At 48.6% G+C, this 22456-nt stretch overlaps 1 protein-coding gene across 8 annotated transcripts in view; it reads right to left on the bottom strand.

The window, feature by feature from the left end:
* ARAP3 (ArfGAP with RhoGAP domain, ankyrin repeat and PH domain 3) overlaps positions 1–22456 on the bottom strand; it is a 188496-nt gene that overhangs the window by 62507 nt on the left and 103533 nt on the right. For all 8 annotated transcript variants that reach the window (XM_056517061.1, XM_056517069.1, XM_056517065.1 and 5 more), the window contains exons 11-14: positions 20491–20690; positions 11818–11903; positions 5284–5466; positions 1452–1602 (exon numbers count right to left, since the gene is read on the bottom strand). In XM_056517061.1, coding sequence (XP_056373036.1) covers positions 1452–1602; positions 5284–5466; positions 11818–11903; positions 20491–20690 — 620 coding nt within the window. The remainder of the gene's footprint in view (positions 1–1451; positions 1603–5283; positions 5467–11817; positions 11904–20490; positions 20691–22456) is intronic.

Below are 22456 nucleotides of genomic sequence, written 5' to 3'. Positions count from 1 at the left end.
TCACAGAAGTGTCATTGACTTGGAATTACATTGTGTTGTTTAAGTGTTTTTGAGCAGTGTATATACATACGGTACACCTTTACATGGATGGTCTGACTATTTTACACCATTTGTTGTATTAAAGGTTTACTTCAGTACTTCAAAACTTATCCCTTAGCCACAGGACAGAGAATAAATATCTGATCACAGGGAGTGAAACCGATAGGAACCGCCGCAATCTCCAAAATGGGTCCCCATCTCCTTTGTGCATGGAGTAAAGTGTCAGCACACGATCCAGCACTCCATCCATGGAGTTCATACGTTGTTACCCCCCACCCCTCTATTTCAGCTTATTAGAATGGTGGGATTCCGACCAGCCACCAGATATCTGAAATAAGGGAGCAGCCTAGAACATTAGTCCAAAAAAGTCACAAATGATGCACACTCGTTAGACGTGATGCACACTCACGCAATCAAGTGCGCATTATTTGTTTGGAGACCACTGGGCTAGGCTTAAAGGGGTACTCTGTTGGGAAACAATTTTTTTCATTTCAACTGGCTCCAGAAAGTTATACAGATTTGTAATTTACTTCTATTAAAAATCTTAATCCTTCCAGTACTTATCATCTGCTGTGGGATCCAGAGGAAGTTGTGTCGTTCTTTTTAGTCTGACCACAGTGGTCCCTGCTGACACCTCTGTCCATGTCAGGAACTGTCCAGAGTAGGAGCAAATCCCAATAGGAAACCTCTCCTGCTCTGGACAGTTCCTGAGATGGACAGAGGTGTCAGCAGAGAGCACTGTGGACAGACAGAAAAGAACAACTCAACTGATAAGTACTAGAAGGATTAAGATTTTTTTTTTAAATAAAAGTAATTTATAAATCTGTTTAACCTTCTAGAGCCAGTTGATATGAACAAAATATGAACAAATAGTTTTCCACCAAAGTAACCTTTTAATACCATTTTAGCAAATGTTTCCATTAGAGATGAGCGAACTTACAGTAGATTCGATTCGTCACAAACTTTTCGGCTCGGCAGTTGATGACTTTTCCTGCATAAATTAGTAAAGCTTTCAGGTGCTCCGGTGGGCTGGAAAAGGTGGATACAGTCCTAGGAGACTCTTTCTTAGAACTGTATCCACCTTTTCCAGCCCACCGGAGCACTGGAAAGCTGAACTAATTTATGCAGGAAAAGTCAGCAACCGCCGAGCTGAGAAGTTCGTGACGAATCGAATTTACTGTAAGTTCGCTCATCTCTAGTTTCCATCTACTGGTGAAAATGGTGAACATCATTTACTGGAAGTGCAAATTATGCAAATCCCCAGTAACTTCTTCAAGGTTCTACGTAACTTTTACAGAAGATGAACCCCCCTGCAACTTTGTGTTGTGAATTTATCAACATTATTTTCTGCTGACAGTGCCCACATATTTTAGTGAACATTCACAGGAACCGATTGTATAGTGCGCCGTTACCATTTACGCTGTGGGTGCTCGCCCTCCAGTTCTCAGCGGATTGTAAGGAGAGGGTGGAGCTCTCAATGGGATCAGCCATGGTTTCAGCGTCAGAGAAAAACTGCATCACAGTCTTCAGAAGGTTAGGACCTGCGACAGCATTACAGAGCACCTGCAAAACACCACAAAGCTGAATAAGTCTACATGTTTGGCATCCATTTTAGGACGTTGTCAGCCGTAACTCCGTCCCGCCTCCTCCCTCGGACCAATCGCTGTCAGTCGTCAGCCGCAACTCCGTCAGTCATCAGCCGTAACTCCGTCCTGCCTCGGACCAATCCTCCGTCAGTCGTCAGCCACAACTCTGTCCCCCGTCATGCGAAACAGAATCCCGCCTCCTCCCTCGGACCAATCCTCCGTCAGTCGTCAGCCACAACTCCCTCATCCGAAACTCCCTTGTCCAAAACGCTTTCATCCCTCAGATGCAACTTCCTGCCGCACAGCAGAGCTGACGCTGCACAGCATGTATAGCAGAGTTAAAACTGTGAAACTTGCACATGTACTACAGACACTACATGTTCTACAGAGTCTTTATAGCAGACCCGACACTGAATAGCGTGTACAGCAGACACTGACTCGGCTCTGCTACAAGGTTTTTCGTCTGAGGGATGACAGAGTTTCAGATGAGGGAGTTTTGAATGACAGAGGAGGGAGTTGTGGCTGACGCCTGATGAAGATCGGACCGAGGGAGTAGGCGGGACGCTGTTTTGGCTGACGCAGGATGGAGTTGCGGCTGACGATGTCCTAAAACGGACACCGTATACATGAAGATCTATGGACACCCCCATTGTATAGCCCCTTCCCTGTGTCTAGATCAGTGTTTCCAAACCAGGGTGCCACTGGTTGTTGCAAAACTACCACTCCCACCACTGGTCTAGGTGAACCAATAACATTAATGTAACTGCAGTATTTCGGCAGCTTGGTATAAGGCTAGGTTCACACTAGAGAATTTCCAAGCTGAATTCAGTTATGAAAATTTTCCTTGGAAACTCCGCTGTAGCAGCCAATGGGATTCCGTTACACAGTGCACTCTATGGAATTTCAGCGGCTGAACTTTCACAGATGAAATTCAGCTGCCGAAAGAATGATCTTGTTTTTTCTTTCGGCAGAATCTGTGTGGTATACATTGCCATCTATGTGCAGTTCTTACGCGGTCTTATTCAGCACTGAATAATTCCGGCCAGAGATTCCTCAGTCTAAACCCAGCCTAAGTCTATGTCTACACGTCGGAATTTCGTAGCGGAATCCACTTGAAAAATTCTGCTTGGAAATTCTGTGAAATCTACTGGACATTGGCCCTAATTTACTATTGTAAACCCGACCTGTTTTATCAGGCTGTGTGGCAGAATTTGGCACATTGCTCCACAAATTCTGTCTGCGCCAGAATTTGCACCAAAAAAACCTGACCAAATCCCCATTTAAGGGTGCATGCACACTACGTTTCTAAAGATACGGGACCGTATATGGCCGGGGGGCGGAGAGTGGGGGTGGGGCAACCGCACGCTGCCATATGCGGTCCCGTATCTAATATATTTCAATGAGCGACCGGAGTGAAACGCTGCCTCCGGTTGGCTCCGTTTTGCCCCGTATACGGTTTCCCGACCGGACCTAAAAACGCTGTTGACTATGTTTTTAGGTCCGGTCGGGAAACCATATACGGGCCAAAACGGAGCTGACCGGAGGCAGCGTTTCACTCCAGTCGCTCATTGAAATACATTAGATACGGGACCGCATATGGCAGCGTGCGGTTGCCTCGCCCCTGACTCTCCGCCCCCTCTCCCCAGCCGTATACGGTCCCGTATCCTAAGAAACGTAGTGTGCATGCACCCTTACTCAGAAAACCCGAAAAAGGAAGTGTGGCCATCAAAAAGAGGGCATGTCACCGACATTTTCAAAAAAAATTCCAATTCCATATTTTCTTATGTTTCCACAGAAAATGTGGTGGGTTTGAGCTCTGTAAAACCTGAAAGATCAGAGCAGTTGTAAAAAAAAGCTAAATGTATGGAAAAGTGCAAAATGTAGGGACACTTAAGTAAATACAGTGGAAAAAAATTGTAGGGAGTTAAAACCCACGAAAACACCACTCCACTCTTAGGGAATCAGGGCTATTGTGTTGAATGGGGATTCCACTGTCCCATTAATAGAGCAGAATTTCTGCCTCGGAAATTCCGCATTCCAGATTCTGAAAGCAATAGTCAATGGGAATCTGAGTGGTATTCGGCCTAAGGGTAGGGTCACACGGGAGCACACCCGCGCTGACGCTGTGGATGTGCTGGCGGCAGTCACAGAGTTACAGCAAAGCGGGCTCCCTGTTGCTGCCGTTTCTCTGTGTGTCAACCGGTACTGCCAGCGGGAAATACGAAGATATGAGTGGACACACAGAGCTATGGCAGCAGCAGGGAGCTTTCTCTGCCTTAACTCTGTGACTGCTGGCAGCGCATCCACAGCGTCAAATACCTTGTGGATGCGCTCCCGTGTGACCCTACACTTAGGCTGAGAGTGAAGGAGTAAAATGCTTAGTTTTACCATTGACTTTAGACTTGTTCTGCTGCTGAACCCTGTGTCAAATATAGTGTAAATGACAAGACAAAAATGTTAAATGACAAAAGGTGGTAAAAAAAAAAAAGATGAGAAAGAATTTAAAAGTATACTTGTGATGGATACCTCTGATGGGTGTCTTCTGTCAACTATATCCTCCAATGTAAAAAAATTTATAAGTCTGATGTAAAAATTTTGATTTGTAGTGGAGGGCCCAGAATTGTATTACAACCATATAACATTAGGCAAATATCAGCCGAACAGGCCGCACTCAGCTGAGGAATGAGAGAACGCTCATTTGTCGGCTGATCGCTTCTTTTTCACAGGTTAAAGAAGTGTGTAATATTGGATCTGCGACCGACAAATGACGGAAGCAAAGGACCACACCAGCAATCAATCCATCAATCAATCATTATTGTGGCCCTGCTTGCACAATTGTCAAGTATATTAATAGGTTCTGTAAATGAGAGCAAGATCATGAATCTCATAGGGTTCTTGGGCTGTGCTTATACCAATTTTTACCACAGTTTTGTCAAAACAGCAGCTGTACCGCAACACAGTACTGCTGTTTTTTTGACGAAACTGTGGTAAAAATTAAAATGTACCTGTCACCAAAAAAAAATAAAAAATTACAACATGTCACAGAGACATGTTAAAAGTTTTGATCTGTCCCCCATTAATCAGAAGAACAAGCAGTAAGAATCCTAAAAACAGCACCATACCTGTTCTCAGGTGGTGTTTGGTATTGCAACTTGCCTTCATTCACTTTAAAGGGGTATTCCGGCATTATGCATCTTATCCTTATAGGGGATAAGATGTCTGATTGCAGGGGTCCCGCCGCTGGGGACCCCCGCAATCTCGGTGCAGCCCCTGGCATTCTGTGCAGGGGGACGGGGACTTGATGTCACGCCACGCCCCCTAGTGACGCCATGCCCCTCCATTCATGTTTATGGGAGGGGGCGTGATGTCACTAGGGGGCGTGACCATGACAGAATGCCAGGGGCTGCACCAAGATCGTGGGGGTCCCCAGCGCGGGACCCCTCCCATCATACATCTTATCCCCTATTCTTCGGATAGGGGATAAGATGTATAAAGCCAGAATACCCCTTTAAAGTGAATGAAAGCAAGTTGTAATACCACACACTACCTGAGGACAGATGTGGTGCTGTTTTTGAAAGAAATTAGCTGTGTTTTTGTAACCCTGGATAACCCTTTTATGTTTCCATTGCGGATGACTACCGACTTATCCAGTAAATACCTTGAGTATCTCCTCCTGTGTGCTGTAATGGGGATGAGGAGCTCTGTACTTCCCATCACGGTATTTGTGTGCTATGAAGTCTCTTCTTTGCTCTATACAGTCATCTGGATGAAGAACCTCTGACGGTGGCACACGTGCTGCCCAGAACCTGTTGGCTCGATCATTGCCCAGGATAATAAATAGCTGCAAATATTAATACAGACAAAGAATAAGTCAGCCAGCACTTTAGTTGATACCAAACTATTATATGGACCTGGCCTGCAGGTGTACGCTACTAGGCTAGATATACAGCAACAGAAGAATGCAGCAGTACACTGCCAGCACAAGGATATAGGTGAAACATGAACATGCAGTTAAAACACAGAGAGCTATACAGCTATGGTATAATAGATGCAAATGTGAAACTATGAAATAGTGAGGCACTTAGCTCGCAAATTTGCCTCCGCCGGCGGTCAAATAGCTTGGACCGTCCCACCGCGATAAGGTGGCCTCATTGGGACGGACCCTACACTGTGAATATGCCTCTGTATTCACACAGAGGCATATTTACAGTGTAGGGTCCGTCCCAATGAGGCCACCTTATCACGGTGGGACGGTCCAAGCTATTTGACCGCCGGCGGAGACAAATTTGCGAGCTAAGTGCCTCACTATCTCATAGTTTCACATTTGCATCTATTACACCATAGCTGTATAGCTCTCCATGTTTTAACTGCATATTCATGTTTCACCTGTATCCTTGTGCTGGCAGTGTACTGCTGCATTCTTCTGTTGCTGCAAATATTAATAAATATTTTCAAGTTTAAAGATAGAAATACTATTAAGATCTCCAACAAGATGTACAAGAAGTTACTGTTACGCCGAGCGCTCCGGGTCCCCGCTCCTCCCCGGAGCGCTCGCTACACTCTCTCCGCTGCAGCGCTCCGGTCAGATCCACTGACCCGGGGCGCTGCGATTCTGCTTCCAGCCGGGATGCGATTCGCGATGCGGGTAGCGCCCGCTCGCGATGCGCACCCCGGCTCCCGTACCTGACTCGCTCTCCCTCGGTCCTGTCCCGGCGCGCGCGGCCCCGCTTCCTAGGGCGCGCGCGCGCCGGGTCTTTGCGATTTAAAGGGCCACTGCGCCGCTGATTGGCGCAGTGATTCCAATTAGTGTCTTCACCTGTGCACTTCCCTATATCACCTCACTTCCCCTGCACTTCCCTGCCGGATCTTGTTGCCATTGTGCCAGTGAAAGCGTTCCTTGTATGTTCCTAGCCTGTGTTCCAGACCTCCTGCCGTTGCCCCTGACTACGATCCTTGCTGCCTGCCCCGACCTTCTGCTACGTCCGACCTTGCTTCTGTCTACTCCCTTGTACCGCGCCTATCTTCAGCAGCCAGAGAGGTTGAGCCGTTGCTAGTGGATACGACCTGGTCACTACCGCCGCAGCAAGACCATCCCGCTTTGCGGCGGGCTCTGGTGAAAACCAGTAGTGACTTAGAACCGATCCACTAGCACGGTCCACGCCAATCCCTCTCTGGCACAGAGGATCCACTACCCGCCAGCCGGCATCGTGACAGTAGATCCGGCCATGGATCCCGCTGAAGTTCCTCTGCCAGTTGTCGCTGACCTCACCACGGTGGTCGCCCAGCAGTCACAACAGATAGCGCAACAAGGCCAACAGCTGTCTCAACTGACCGTTATGCTACAACAGTTACTACCACAGCTTCAGCAGTCATCTCCTCCGCCAGCTCCTGCACCTCCTCCGCAGCGAGTGGCCGCTCCTGGGCTACGCCTATCCTTGCCGGATAAATTTGATGGGGACTCTGGATCTGCAGGAAATTTTATTTTGGCCTCTCTCGTCAACAGGTTCAACATCCCAGTGACCAGTCTCGCCAGACCCCTTTACATCAATTGTGTAAACAATGAAAGATTGGACTGTACCATACGCTTCCGCACGGAGCCCCTTCTAATGAGCATCGGATCTCATCACGAGAGGATTGAACTTTTGGTCCTCCCCAATTGCACCTCGGAAATTCTCCTTGGACTTCCCTGGCTTCAACTTCATTCCCCAACCCTGGATTGGTCCACTGGGGAGATCAAGAGTTGGGGGCCCTCTTGTTCCAAGGACTGTCTAAGACCGGTTCCCAGTAACCCTTGCCGTGACTCTGTGGTTCCCTCAGTAACCGGTCTCCCTAAGGCCTATATGGACTTCGCGGATGTTTTCTGCAAAAAACAAGCTGAGACTCTACCTCCTCACAGGCCTTATGATTGCCCTATCGACCTCCTCCCGGGTACTACTCCACCCCGGGGCAGAATTTATCCTCTCTCTGCCCCAGAGACTCTTGCCATGTCTGAGTATGTCCAGGAAAATTTAAAAAAGGGCTTTATCCGTAAATCCTCCTCTCCTGCCGGAGCTGGATTTTTCTTTGTGTCCAAAAAAGATGGCTCCCTACGTCCTTGCATTGACTACCGCGGTCTTAATAAAATCACGGTTAAGAACCGCTACCCCCTACCCCTCATCTCTGAACTCTTTGATCGCCTCCAAGGTGCCCACATCTGGACTTAAGAGGCGCCTATAACCTCATCCGCATCAGAGAGGGGGATGAGTGGAAAACGGCGTTTAACACCAGAGATGGACACTTTGAGTATCTGGTCATGCCCTTTGGCCTGTGCAACGCCCCTGCTGTCTTCCAAGACTTTGTCAATGAAATTTTTCGTGATCTGCTATACTCCTGTGTTGTTGTATATCTGGACGATATCCTAATTTTTTCTGCCAATCTAGAAGAACACCGCCAGCATGTCCGTATGGTTCTTCAGAGACTTCGTGACAATCAACTCTATGCCAAAATTGAGAAATGTCTGTTTGAATGCCAATCTCTTCCTTTTCTAGGATATTTGGTCTCTGGCCAGGGACTACAAATGGATCCAGACAAACTCTCTGCCGTCTTAGATTGGCCACGCCCCTCCGGACTCCATGCTATCCAACGCTTTTTGGGCTTCGCCAATTATTACAGGCAATTTATTCCACATTTTTCTACCGTTGTGGCTCCTATCGTGGCTTTAACCAAAAAAAATGCCGATCCCAAGTCGTGGCCTCCTCAAGCGGAAGACGCCTTTAAACGACTCAAGTCTGCCTTTTCTTCGGCTCCCGTGCTCTCCAGACCTGACCCTTCCAAACCCTTCCTATTGGAGGTTGATGCCTCCTCAGTGGGAGCTGGAGCTGTTCTTTTACAAAAAAATTCTTCCGGGCATGCTGTCACTTGTGGTTTTTTTTCTAGGACCTTCTCTCCGGCGGAGAGGAACTACTCCATCGGGGATCGAGAGCTTCTAGCCATTAAATTAGCACTTGAGGAATGGAGGCATCTGCTGGAGGGATCAAGATTTCCAGTTATTATTTACACCGACCACAAGAACCTCTCCTACCTCCAGTCTGCCCAACGGCTGAATCCTCGCCAGGCCCGGTGGTCTCTGTTCTTTGCCCGATTTAATTTTGAGATTCACTTTCGTCCTGCCGATAAGAACATTAGGGCCGATGCTCTCTCTCGTTCCTCGGATGCCTCAGAAGTTGAACTCTCTCCGCAACACATCATTCCACCTGACTGCCTGATCTCCACTTCTCCAGCCTCCATCAGGCAAACTCCTCCAGGAAAGACCTTTGTTTCTCCACGCCAACGCCTCGGAATCCTCAAATGGGGTCACTCCTCCCATCTCGCAGGTCATGTGGGCATCAAGAAATCTGTGCAACTCATCTCCCGCTTCTATTGGTGGCCGACTCTGGAGACGGATGTTGTGGACTTTGTGCGAGCCTGCACTATCTGTGCCCGGGATAAGACTCCTCGCCAGAAGCCCGCTGGTTTTCTTCATCCCCTGCCTGTCCCCGAACAGCCTTGGTCTCTGATTGGTATGGATTTTATTACTGATTTACCCCCTTCCCGTGGCAACACTGTTATTTGGGTGGTCGTTGATCGATTCTCCAAAATGGCACATTTCATCCCTCTTCCTGGTCTTCCTTCAGCGCCTCAGTTGGCTAAACAATTTTTTGTACACATTTTTCGTCTTCACGGATTGCCTACGCAGATTGTCTCGGATAGAGGCGTCCAATTCGTGTCTAAATTCTGGAGGGCTCTCTGTAAACAACTCAAGATTAAATTAAATTTTTCTTCTGCATATCATCCCCAGTCCAATGGACAAGTAGAAAGAATTAACCAAGTCTTGGGTGATTATTTGCGACATTTTGTTTCCTCCCGCCAGGATGACTGGGCAGATCTCCTTCCATGGGCCGAATTCTCGTATAACTTCAGAGTCTCTGAATCTTCCTCCAAATCCCCATTTTTCGTGGTGTACGGCCGTCACCCTCTTCCCCCCCTCCCTACCCCCTTGCCCTCTGGTCTGCCCGCTGTGGATGAAATTTCTCGTGACCTTTCCATTATATGGAGAGAGACCCAAAATTCTCTCCTACAGGCTTCATCACGCATGAAGAGGTTCGCGGATAAGAAAAGAAGAGCTCCTCCCGTTTTTTCCCCTGGAGACAAGGTATGGCTCTCCGCTAAATATGTCCGCTTCCGTGTCCCTAGCTACAAGTTGGGACCACGCTATCTTGGTCCTTTCAAAATTTTGTGTCAAATTAATCCTGTCTCTTACAAACTTCTTCTTCCTCCTTCTCTTCGTATCCCTAATGCCTTTCACGTCTCTCTTCTTAAACCACTCATCCTCAACCGTTTTTCTCCCAAATCTGTTCCTCCCACTCCTGTTTCCGGCTCCTCGGACATCTTCTCTGTCAAAGAGATCTTAGCCTCTAAAAAGGTCAGAGGGAAAACTTTTTTTCTAGTGGACTGGGAGGGTTGTGGTCCTGAAGAGAGATCCTGGGAACCTGAGGACAACATCCTAGATAAAAGTCTGCTCCTCAGGTTCTCAGGCCCTAAAAAGAGGGGGAGACCCAAGGGGGGGGGTACTGTTACGCCGAGCGCTCCGGGTCCCCGCTCCTCCCCGGAGCGCTCGCTACACTCTCTCCGCTGCAGCGCTCCGGTCAGATCCACTGACCCGGGGCGCTGCGATTCTGCTTCCAGCCGGGATGCGATTCGCGATGCGGGTAGCGCCCGCTCGCGATGCGCACCCCGGCTCCCGTACCTGACTCGCTCTCCCTCGGTCCTGTCCCGGCGCGCGCGGCCCCGCTTCCTAGGGCGCGCGCGCGCCGGGTCTTTGCGATTTAAAGGGCCACTGCGCCGCTGATTGGCGCAGTGATTCCAATTAGTGTCTTCACCTGTGCACTTCCCTATATCACCTCACTTCCCCTGCACTTCCCTGCCGGATCTTGTTGCCATTGTGCCAGTGAAAGCGTTCCTTGTATGTTCCTAGCCTGTGTTCCAGACCTCCTGCCGTTGCCCCTGACTACGATCCTTGCTGCCTGCCCCGACCTTCTGCTACGTCCGACCTTGCTTCTGTCTACTCCCTTGTACCGCGCCTATCTTCAGCAGCCAGAGAGGTTGAGCCGTTGCTAGTGGATACGACCTGGTCACTACCGCCGCAGCAAGACCATCCCGCTTTGCGGCGGGCTCTGGTGAAAACCAGTAGTGACTTAGAACCGATCCACTAGCACGGTCCACGCCAATCCCTCTCTGGCACAGAGGATCCACTACCCGCCAGCCGGCATCGTGACAGTTACAGTATGTCTTCAATGCTTCTCTATTGCTTTATATTGCAATACTGGTTAGTAGAGAACTTATTACTATAGAAATTGGGTACTTGTGTGTTGCAGGTCAGCCATAGATAGTGCTAAGATTATGGAACTGTTTGCAAAACTTGGTGTAAGGTCAAAAAAATTCAAATTTTTTTTTTTATACCTTTTAGTTTGCCAATTGCCAAACCAATGCTAGTCACATGGCAAAATCCTTATTATCAGCCACACATTCCCTCCGGAGGGGAAAAAAAAACCCATGTTTTTAAATCTAAATCATGTTTTTAAACTGGTGCCAGAGAATTATACAGATTTGTAAATTATTTCTATTTAAATATCTTAATCCTTCCAGTACTTATCAGCTGCTGTATGCTCTAGAGGAAGTTGTGTAGTGCAGTCTGACAACGTTGCTCTCTGTTGCTACCTCTGTCCATGTTAGGAACTGTCCAGAGCAGGATAGGTATGGGGATTTGCTATGGGGATTTGCTTCTACTCTGGACAGTTCCTGACATGGAGAACAGAGAGCACTGTGGTCAGACTGGAAAGAACTACACAACTTTGTTCTGAAATGCACTTGCTCCATAGACTGCAATGCATTTCCGAATGGATTCTGATAGGCCGGAACCAGAATTTCCACAGCAGATGTTTCTAGCGCAGTAATTCTGAAATGTGCACAGTGCAGCAGAATCCTATTGAAAACAATGGGACTCTGATGCAATTGAATTTCTAGGTGGAAATTCCACCATGTAAAAATAGCCCAACAAGGTGAGCAGCAGATCTGACCAGAATAAAAAAGTGAGAATATGAGAAATGATACCAGTGAATCCCTGCTTCTTATTGGCTGGACTTAACACAACATCTAACCATAGACTTTTTCGCACCTGCACGATCTCGTTGCTCCAGATGCTGATATCTAGTTTCAGACTCTGCACTTTGGAAACATTTGTCCCCAGACTTCTGTGCTGACCTGCAGAAGATATATATATATATATATGAGATATGAACTGGAAAAAAGGGTCTACAGCCGAAGGGGTCAGACAGGTCTGTCTATGACCCAGACGAGGTTCACATCAGCATTTGACATCTGTTCAGCTGGGATCCGTTCATATAGCTAAATGGAAACTGATACAAGCTGTTTAAATTGCTCAGAATAATAGATCGTTTATATCAGTTTGTTATTCAGTTTGTATCCGTTTTTGTATTATTATTTTTTAACCCATTTCCCTTTTTTTTTTCTCTTCCTTTCCCAGGTACAGGAAACACCACCACCATATAACCACACCACCATAGACATATGTTCAACATACCACCATATAACCACACCACCTTAGACATATGTTCAACATACCACCATATAACCACACCACCATAGACATATGTTCAACATACCACCATATAACCACACCACCTTAGACATATGTTCAACATACCACCATATAACCACACCACCATAGACACATGTTCAACATACCACCATATAACCACACCACCATAGACATATGTTCAACATACCACCATATAACCACACCACCTTAGACATATGTTCAACATACCACCATATAACCACACCACCATAGACATATGTTCAACATACCACCATATAACCACACCACCATAGACATATGTTCAACATACCACCATATAACCACACCACCATAGACATATGTTCAACATACCACCATATAACCACACCACCATAGACATATGTTCAACATACCACCATATAACCACACCACCATAGACATATGTTCAACATACCACCATATAACCACACCACCTTAGACACTAGTTCCCCATAATATCATATAACCACACCACCATAGACATATGTTCTACATACCACCATATAACCACAAAACCTTAGACACTAGTTCCCCCATAATATCATATAACCACACCACCATAAACACATGTTCACCATACCCTCATATAACCCCACCACCTTAGACACTAGTTCACTACACAACCATATAACCACAACACCATAAACACATGTTCACCATACTGCCATATAACCACACCATCTTAGAAATTATTTCACCATATAACCACACCACCTTAAACACATGTTCACCATACCCCCATATAACCACACCATCTTAGACACTAGATCACTACACAACCATATAACCACAACACCATAAACACATGTTCACCATACCCTCATATAACCACACCACCTTAGACACTAGTTCACTACACAACCATATAACCACAACACCATAAACACATGTTCACCATACTGCCATATAACCACACCATCTTAGAAATGATTTCACCATATAACCACACCACCATAGACACATGTTCACCATACCCCCATATAACCACACCATCTTAGACACTAGATCACCATACCACCACATAACCACACCACCATAGACACATGTTCACCATACCCCCATATAACCACACCATCTTAGACACTAGATCACCATACCACCACATAACCACACCACCATAGACACATGTTCACCATACCCCCATATAACCACACCATCTTAGACACTAGATCACCATACCACCACATAACCACACCACCATAGACACATGTTCACCATACCCCCATATAACCACACCATCTTAGACACTAGATCACCATACCACCACATAACCACACCACCATAGACAAATGTTCACCATATCCCCATACATATACATAGACATTCTCTAGGAGATTTACACTCACAAACTAACTTGTATCAGTTAAAAGTATCACATTGCCTTTTGGAAATAGATTATGGGTCCAATAATGGGTTCTTCCAGTCACCACAGATGCAACACACCCCTTGCACTCTTTTTTCCGCCATTTGTACCCGACTGGGATGCAGGTCACGTGACCTGACCTCACTTCCTGGGTGTCTTCCAACCTTTGAGTATGCTCAATTTGACAAACCAATAGAAACGGACAAACTAAATAACAGACCCAAACAAAACACTCTTCCGGTTGCATTTGTCATCATAGCCTTCAATGTACAACTCGGGATGGAACAAAAATAGCGCATTCACATTTTATTTTTGTATTTTTTTTTTAAACAACAACTAAAAAAATTGATCAACAGACTTATTCCGACTCCTGAACAGAGCAGCCGAACAGAAATGAAGCGGAGAACACAAACCCAGATGTGACCCTAGCCTAAGACATGGTGAGGAGAGGGATTCCAATACTTTCATATAAGATTTATATTCGTTAAAAATAAAATAAAAAACATACAGATGTCATTAAGTCTAAAGATAAACTGTCATTGAAACCTCTTTGGCCACCAATTGTCTATAGGGATGCAGCTTGTTCTGCTTTTCCAATGGTTTAAGGATGCAGATATTTTATATTACCCAATTCTAGTTAATCTTTAAAGGGGTACTCCGCCCAGATACATCTTATCCCCTGTCGCCGATAGGATCGCACACGATCTCCGTGCAGCACCCATACCGCACATGGCATTCTAAACAGTATGTTTAGGATAGAAGAAAACTGCTCACTAGGAGCGATGGTCCCCCAGCACTTCCAGAAAGGATTATGGATAAAACATGAACTTTTATTTCTTCCTTAATAAAAACATCAAGGCGGCAAAAATAGATAAGAACAAAGACCGACGCGTTTCGGCTATTAAGCCTTTTTCAAGATCTGCCTGAACACATGCCTAGTGCCGAATAAATATAGAGCTCCACCCTGTAGTGCACATCACTTCCTGTATCGATCCTGAAATTAACCCTAAACTCACACATTGCCGGCACATAATATCACTGTTACGCCTAGCGCTCCGGGTCCCCGCTCCTCCCCGGAGCGCTCACGGCGTCTTTCTCCCTGCAGCTCCCCGGTCGGTCCCGCTGACCGGGAGCGCTGCTCTGTCATGGCCGTTGGGGATGCGATTCGCACAGCGGGACGCGCCCGCTCGCGAATCGCATCCCAGGTCACTTACCCGTTCCCGTCCCCTGCTGTCATGTGCTGGCGCGCACGGCTCCGCTCTCTAGGGCGCGCGCGCGCCAGCTCCCTGAGACTTAAAGGGCCAGTGCACCAATGATTGGTGCCTGGCCCAATTAGCTTAATTGGCTCCCACCTGGTCCCTGACTATATCTAACCTCCTCCCTTGCACTTCCTTGCCGGATCTTGTTGCCCTTGTGCCTAGTGAAAGCGTTTTGTGTGTTTAAACCCTGTGTACCAGAACTTCTGCTATCTCCCCTGACTACGAACCTTGCCGCCTGCCCCCGACCTTCTGCTACGTCCGACTTTGCTTCTGCCTACTCCCTTGTACCTCGCCTATCTTCAGCAGTCAGAGAGTTGAGCCGTTGCTAGTGGATACGACCTGGTCACTACCGCCGCAGCAAGACCATCCCGCTTTGCGGCGGGCTCTGGTGAAAACCTGTAGTGGCTTAGAACCGGTCCACTAGCGCGGTCCTCGCCATCCCTCTCTGGCACAGAGGATCCACTACCTGCCAGCCGGCATCGTGACAGTAGATCCGGCCATGGATCCCGCTGAAGTTCCTCTGCCAGTTGTCGCTGACCTCCCTACGCTGGTCGCCCAGCAAGCTCGTCAGATCGCCCAGCAGTCGCAACAGATAGCGCAACAAGATCACCAGCTGTCGTACTTGACCACCATGACACAGCAACTCCAGTCACAACTACAGCAAGTACAGTCGCAGCTACAGCAGCAACAACCATCTCCTCCGCCAGCTCCAGCACCCCTTCCGCGGCGAGTGGCCGCTCCTAGCCTCCGCCTGTCCTTGCCGGACAAATTTAATGGGGACTCTAAGTTTTGCCGTGGCTTTCTTTCGCAATGTTCCTTGCACTTAGAGATGATGTCGGATCAGTTTCCTACTGAAAGGTCTAAGGTGGCTTTCGTAGTCAGCCTTCTGTCTGGAAAAGCCCTGTCATGGGCCACACCGCTCTGGGACCGCGATGACCCCGTCACTGCCTCTGTACACTCCTTCTTCTCGGAAATTCGAAGTGTCTTTGAGGAACCTGCCCGAGCCTCTTCTGCTGAGACTGCCCTGCTGAACCTGGTCCAGGGTAATTCCTCCGTTGGCGAGTACGCCATACAATTCCGTACTCTTGCTTCTGAACTATCCTGGAATAATGAGGCTCTCTGCGCGACCTTTAAAAAAGGCCTATCCAGCAACATTAAAGATGTTCTGGCCGCACGAGAGACTCCTGCTAACCTGCATGAACTCATTCATCTAGCCACTCGCATTGACATGCGTTTTTCTGAGAGGCATCAAGAGCTCCGCCAGGAAAAAGACTTAGATCTCTGGACACCTCTCCCACAGTCTCCACTGCAATCTGCGCCTAGGCCTCCCGCCGAGGAGGCCATGCAAGTGGATCGGTCTCGCCTGACCCTGGAAGAGAGGAATCGCCGTAAGGAAGAGAATCTTTGTCTGTACTGTGCCAGTACTGAACATTTTTTGGTGGATTGCCCAATCCGTCCTCCACGTCTGGGAAACGCACGCTCGCACTCAGCTCTCGTGGGTGTGGCGTCTCTTGATGCCAAGTCGGCTTCTCCACGTCTCACGGTACCTGTTCGGATTTCCACTTCAGCCAGCTCTCCCCTCTCAGCCGTGGCCTGCCTGGACTCTGGAGCTTCTGGGAATTTTATTCGGGAGTCCTTTGTGAATAAATTCCGTATTCCGGTGACCCGTCTTGTCAAGCCACTCCACATTTCCGCGGTCAACGGAGCCAGGTTGGATTGCACCGTGCGTTACCGCACGGAGCCCCTCCTAATGTGCATCGGACCTCATCACGAGGAGATTATATTTTTTGTCCTTCCTAATTGCTCTTCTGAAGTTCTCCTTGGACTACCCTGGCTTCAACACCATTCCCCAACCCTGGATTGGTCCACTGGGGAGATCAAGAGTTGGGGTCCCTCTTGTTCCAAGGACTGCCTTCAACCGGTTCCCAGTACTCCCTGCCGTGACCCTGTGGTTCCTCCTGTATCCGGTCCCCCTAAGGTCATTAAGGACTCTGCCTGCCACAGGAAATGCCCCTCCCCCCCTCCCAGTTCCATCAGGCAAGCTTCTGTGTCCCCTCAGGGCCCTCGTCCTGGTGTCACACTGCCCCGTGCCAGGTCTCGCCCTCTGCCCTCTCTCCCCATTCCTACTCCTGCGGTTCTGCCTGCCGTTGAGGAATCCCTCCATCCTTTCCCGGTGTCCTCATCCCAGGGGAGGCAGTTACCCGATAAAGAGAAGGGGAGACCTAAGGGGGGGGTACTGTTACGCCTAGCGCTCCGGGTCCCCGCTCCTCCCCGGAGCGCTCACGGCGTCTTTCTCCCTGCAGCTCCCCGGTCGGTCCCGCTGACCGGGAGCGCTGCTCTGTCATGGCCGTTGGGGATGCGATTCGCACAGCGGGACGCGCCCGCTCGCGAATCGCATCCCAGGTCACTTACCCGTTCCCGTCCCCTGCTGTCATGTGCTGGCGCGCGCGGCTCCGCTCTCTAGGGCGCGCGCGCGCCAGCTCCCTGAGACTTAAAGGGCCAGTGCACCAATGATTGGTGCCTGGCCCAATTAGCTTAATTGGCTCCCACCTGGTCCCTGACTATATCTAACCTCCTCCCTTGCACTTCCTTGCCGGATCTTGTTGCCCTTGTGCCTAGTGAAAGCGTTTTGTGTGTTTAAACCCTGTGTACCAGAACTTCTGCTATCTCCCCTGACTACGAACCTTGCCGCCTGCCCCCGACCTTCTGCTACGTCCGACTTTGCTTCTGCCTACTCCCTTGTACCTCGCCTATCTTCAGCAGTCAGAGAGGTGAGCCGTTGCTAGTGGATACGACCTGGTCACTACCGCCGCAGCAAGACCATCCCGCTTTGCGGCGGGCTCTGGTGAAAACCTGTAGTGGCTTAGAACCGGTCCACTAGCGCGGTCCTCGCCATCCCTCTCTGGCACAGAGGATCCACTACCTGCCAGCCGGCATCGTGACAATCACAGATTTGGAAACCATGCAAATACGTATACGGTATTTTTCGCCATATAAGACGCACTTTTTCTTCCCCAAAACTGGGGGGAAAAAGTCGGTGCATCTTATACGGTGAATACACCCCTATCGCGGCGGTCCCTGCGGCCATCAACAGCCGGGACCCGCGGCTAATACAGGACATCACCGATCGCGGTGATGCCCTGTATTAACCCTTCAGACGCGGCGATCAAAGCTGACCGCCGCGTTTGAAGGGAAAGTGACACTAACCTGGCTGTTCAGTCGGGCTGTTCGGGACCGCCGCGATTCCACCGCGTTGGTCCCGAACAGCCCGACTGAATAGCCGGGTTAGTGCTTACAGGACACCGGGAGGGACCTTACCTGCCTCCTCGGTGTCTTCTCCGTTCAGGGATCCCCTGTATGGCCGTCGCTCTCCTTCCTCGTCATCACGTCGTCGCGTACGTGCACCGGCGTGCGTAACGACATGATGACAGCGACGGAGAGCGAGAATACCCGGCCGGCAGCAGAGACGTTCCGGAGCGTCAGGGACACGGCGACAGCGATGGAGCGACATCCAGGGCAGCGGTGACGGGTCCGGAGCGGCGGGGACACGTGAGTATTACCTCCTCCTGCAGTGGTCTTCAATCTGCGGACCTCCAGATGTTGCAAAACTACAACTCCCAGCATGCCCGGACAGCCAACGGCTGTCCGGGCATGCTGGGAGTTGTAGTTTTGCAACATCTGGAGGTCCGCAGGTTGAAGACCACTATTGGGTTCAAAATCTTAAATTTTTTAGATTTTGCACCTAAAAATAGGGTGCGTCTTATACGCCGGTGCGTCCTATAGGGCGAAAAATATGGTATGTAGAATTACAGAACTTGTATAAGGCTCCAAATAACAATGTACTGGAAATTAACCATAATTAATAAAATAACATTATATCCGACCTCTGATTAAGTCCTCCAGGTGCTCGTGTCGACATGTTCATGATCCAGTACGCTTCTCTAGTACGTCACGCACTGTGCGCAGACTGAAACAAGGAATCTCAGAACATATTGCAGGTGTACGTGTAGATGGCAGTATCCACACTCGCGCACTGTCTGGTGCGTCTCGGCACTTTAGGGACGTACATGATGTTAAAGCACACAAATGAAGGTTACACTAATAGAACATGTTACCAAAACCCTAAGAGGCGGAGATAGAACGTGCAAATTGCATACTAGAGACTTAATCAGAGGTTGGCTATAATGTTAATTTATTAATTATGTTTCATTTCCAGCACATTGTTATTTGGAGCTGTATACAAGTTCTGTAATTCTACATATATATGTATTTGTATGGTTTCCAAATCTGTGATATTATGTGCCGGCAATGTGTGTGTTTAGGGTTAATTTCAGGAGATCGATACAGGAAGTGATGTGCACTACAGGGAGGAGCTCTATATTTACTTGCATGTTTTCAGACTGACCTTGAAAAAGGCTACATAGCCGAAACGCGTCGGTATTTGTTCTTATCTATTTATGCCACCTTGATTTTTTTATCAAGCAAGAAATAAAAGTGTGTGTTTTATCCATAATCGTGTCTGGAAGTGCTGGGGGACCATCGCCCCTAGTGAGCAGTTTTCTTCAGTTCCTTGTCTGGGGCAGCACCTGGACTAATCAGGAACCATGGCAGCTGTAAACAGTATTGTTACGCCAAGCGCTCCGGGTCCCTGCTCCTCCCCGGAGCGCTCGCGGCATTCTTCTGCGTGCAACGCCCCGGTCAGACCCGCTGATCGGGAGCGCTGCACTGTTATCACCGGCGGGGATGCGATCCGTGTAGCGGGACGCGCCCGCCCGCGGGTCGCATCTCAATCACGTCACCTGCCCCGTCCTCCTGCTGTTCTGTTCCCGCGCGCGCGGCCCCGCTCTCTAAGGGGCGCGCGCGCCGGCTCTCTGAAATTTAAAGGGACAGTGCGCCATTAATTGGCACCTGGCCCAATCACTACCTACACCTGCAAAACATATAAAAACCCACTTCCCCTTCCTGTCCTTGCCGGATCTTGTTGCCTTGTGCCCTGAGAAAGCGTTTCTGTGTGTTCCATAGCCTGTGTATCCAGACCCCTTGCCGTTGCCCCTGACTACGAACCATTGCTGCCTGCCCAGACCTTCTGCTACGTCCTACCTTGCTCTTGCCTAATCCCTTGTACCGCGCCTGACTCAGCTGTCAGTGAGGTTGAGTCGCTATCGGGTGGAATGACCTGGGGGTTACCTGCCGCTGCAAGTCCATCCCGCTTTGCGGCGGGCTCTGGTAAAAACCAGTAACCCCTTAGATTCCGTTCCCCTGGTACGGCCCACGCCATCACCTCACTGACACAGAGGATCCACCACCCGTGTCCTCTCCGCATACCAGTCCGGATCCTGACAAGTATGGAGAGGTGAGTAGACTTGTCTTTATTTTTGCTGAGATTTTTCAGTATGTTTAGGATGCTGGGTTTCCGCAGCCAGAGACATGACATCATGCCACGCCCCCTTGTGATGTCACGTCACGCCCCCTCCATTAATGTCTATAGGAGAGGACGTCATTGCCGGATGCGGCACAGGTGCTGCACAGAGACCGCAGGGGGTCCCAGCGGCGAGACCCCGGCAATACGACATCTTATCCTGCACTGACCTGCACACTGCTTGCATATGATAACACACAGGTTTATGGAGGCCCAGTCAGGGTTGGAGGCCTTGCAGTCAGCGCAGGTCTTGTTAGTTTTGTTGGACCAAATTTTCTCAGCCACTTCATAGTCTGAGAGTGACTCAGATATACACTCCAGGAGGGCCTCCATCCACTCCTTCTTCTCCCGCTCCGATTCTGCTGTGAAACTGAAAACAAATAAAAAGGTGTAAACTATTACAGACTAAAGCCACATACAGAGATCCCTCAACTTACAATGACCTCAACATACAGTAGTTTCAACATATAATCGTCTTTTCTGGACCATTGTAAGTTGAAACCAGACTCAACATACAATGTACGGACAGTTCAGATCTGTGAAACATATCAATGGCGGGAAGAATTGACCAATCAGAATGGGCAATTTACTGGTAAAACCCCTGTATTACTGAAGCGTGTGCACTGACTGATGTCTGGTAGCGCCCCCTACAGTACAGGGAGGTATTACATGTTCTGTACACTTTACCTGTACCAGGGTTACCTGCTCCTTTGGACACCAGCTAAGGGCGACTCCATGTTACTTTTTTAGGACATTGCCTGTACTGTACAGGACCCTGAAGAAGCTCCTGTCCTCTACATAGACCAGTGTTTCCCAAGCAGGGTGCCCCCAGCTGTTGCAAAACTACAACTCCCAGCATGCCCGGACAGCCAAAGGCTGTCCGGGCATGCTGGGAGTTGTAGTTTTTGCAACAGCAGGAGGCTCCCTGCCTGGAAAACACTGACATAGACAGTGATTACAGCTCCCAGCAGATCTTTCTTACTTTTATATGTAAGGATTTGCTTTATCTATATTAGTTATCTACTTATTTTTCTTTAATCCTCACTTTTTCCTATTTTTGGATGACATTTTGGGGCTTTGGAACCAATTACCAGGTTTCCATAAAGTTCTGGTCTCAACATACAATGGATTCAACATACAATGGTCGTCCTGGAACCAATTAATATTGTAACTTGTGGGACCACTGTATTATACACACATAAAATCTGAATATATGTATTTTTATATTTTAATATTCAATGTAAAATAAATGACTAAAAATTTTTTAGGAAAACATATAAAAAGATCTCAGCATCCTGCATCGCTCGTTGTGGGAAACTGGCAGACCAAGACATGCATATATTGTACAAATCAAGTATGTGTGATATACTTATGAGGATCCACAAATACATGCAGTGGTGAACACAGAGGTTGTCAGACAGGCCCGAATCCCCTAATACCAGTTCCTATAAGGCATCCTCACTGTTCACTGTTCTTGCCGCCATTTTCCATACCCCCTACCCTAAACGATTTCTGGGTGTGCCCCTGTACCGCAAATAAAGATGCATTAGCCAATGAAAATCACAGTCTGTACTTTGTAAAGATATAGGGGTACTCCGGCAAATTTTTTTTTTCTATGTCCATATGCCCAAATTAAAAAAACAAACCTTGACTTACCTTCTGCCGCTTCCCTGGTGCCTCAAGTATGCCTGTTTCTTCCTTCAGTGCGATCTTCTTTCTTGCTTCTGAGGCCCGACACATAAGAGTGCTGCTCAGCTAATCGCCAGCAGCAGTGGTGTCCCTCCTCAGCCGCTGATTGGCTGAGCAGCAGTGTGATGTATTGGGCCCCAGCCCGATCTTTTTCCAGGTGTCTGGGCCGGTGACATCATACTGCTGCTCATCCAATCACCGCCCGAGACAGGACATCACTGCTGCTGGCGATTAGCTGAGCTGCAGTGTTATGTGTCAAGTCCTAGAAGCAGGAAGAAGTAGGAAGAAGACGGCGCCGAGGGAGTGGCAGAAGATAAGTCAAGGTTTATTGATTTACTTGCGGCAGCCCAGGCATATAGACACAAAAAAAAATGTTCCAATGGCCAGCGTTTGGAACATTTAATTCCGAACGCTGTGTGCGCGCTGCGGGGTAGGCCACGCCTCCTA

The sequence above is a fragment of the Hyla sarda genome, chromosome 4, assembly GCF_029499605.1.
Source record: "Hyla sarda isolate aHylSar1 chromosome 4, aHylSar1.hap1, whole genome shotgun sequence".
NCBI lineage: Eukaryota > Metazoa > Chordata > Amphibia > Anura > Hylidae > Hyla > Hyla sarda.
This window is presented reverse-complemented; position numbering and strand designations above follow the sequence as displayed.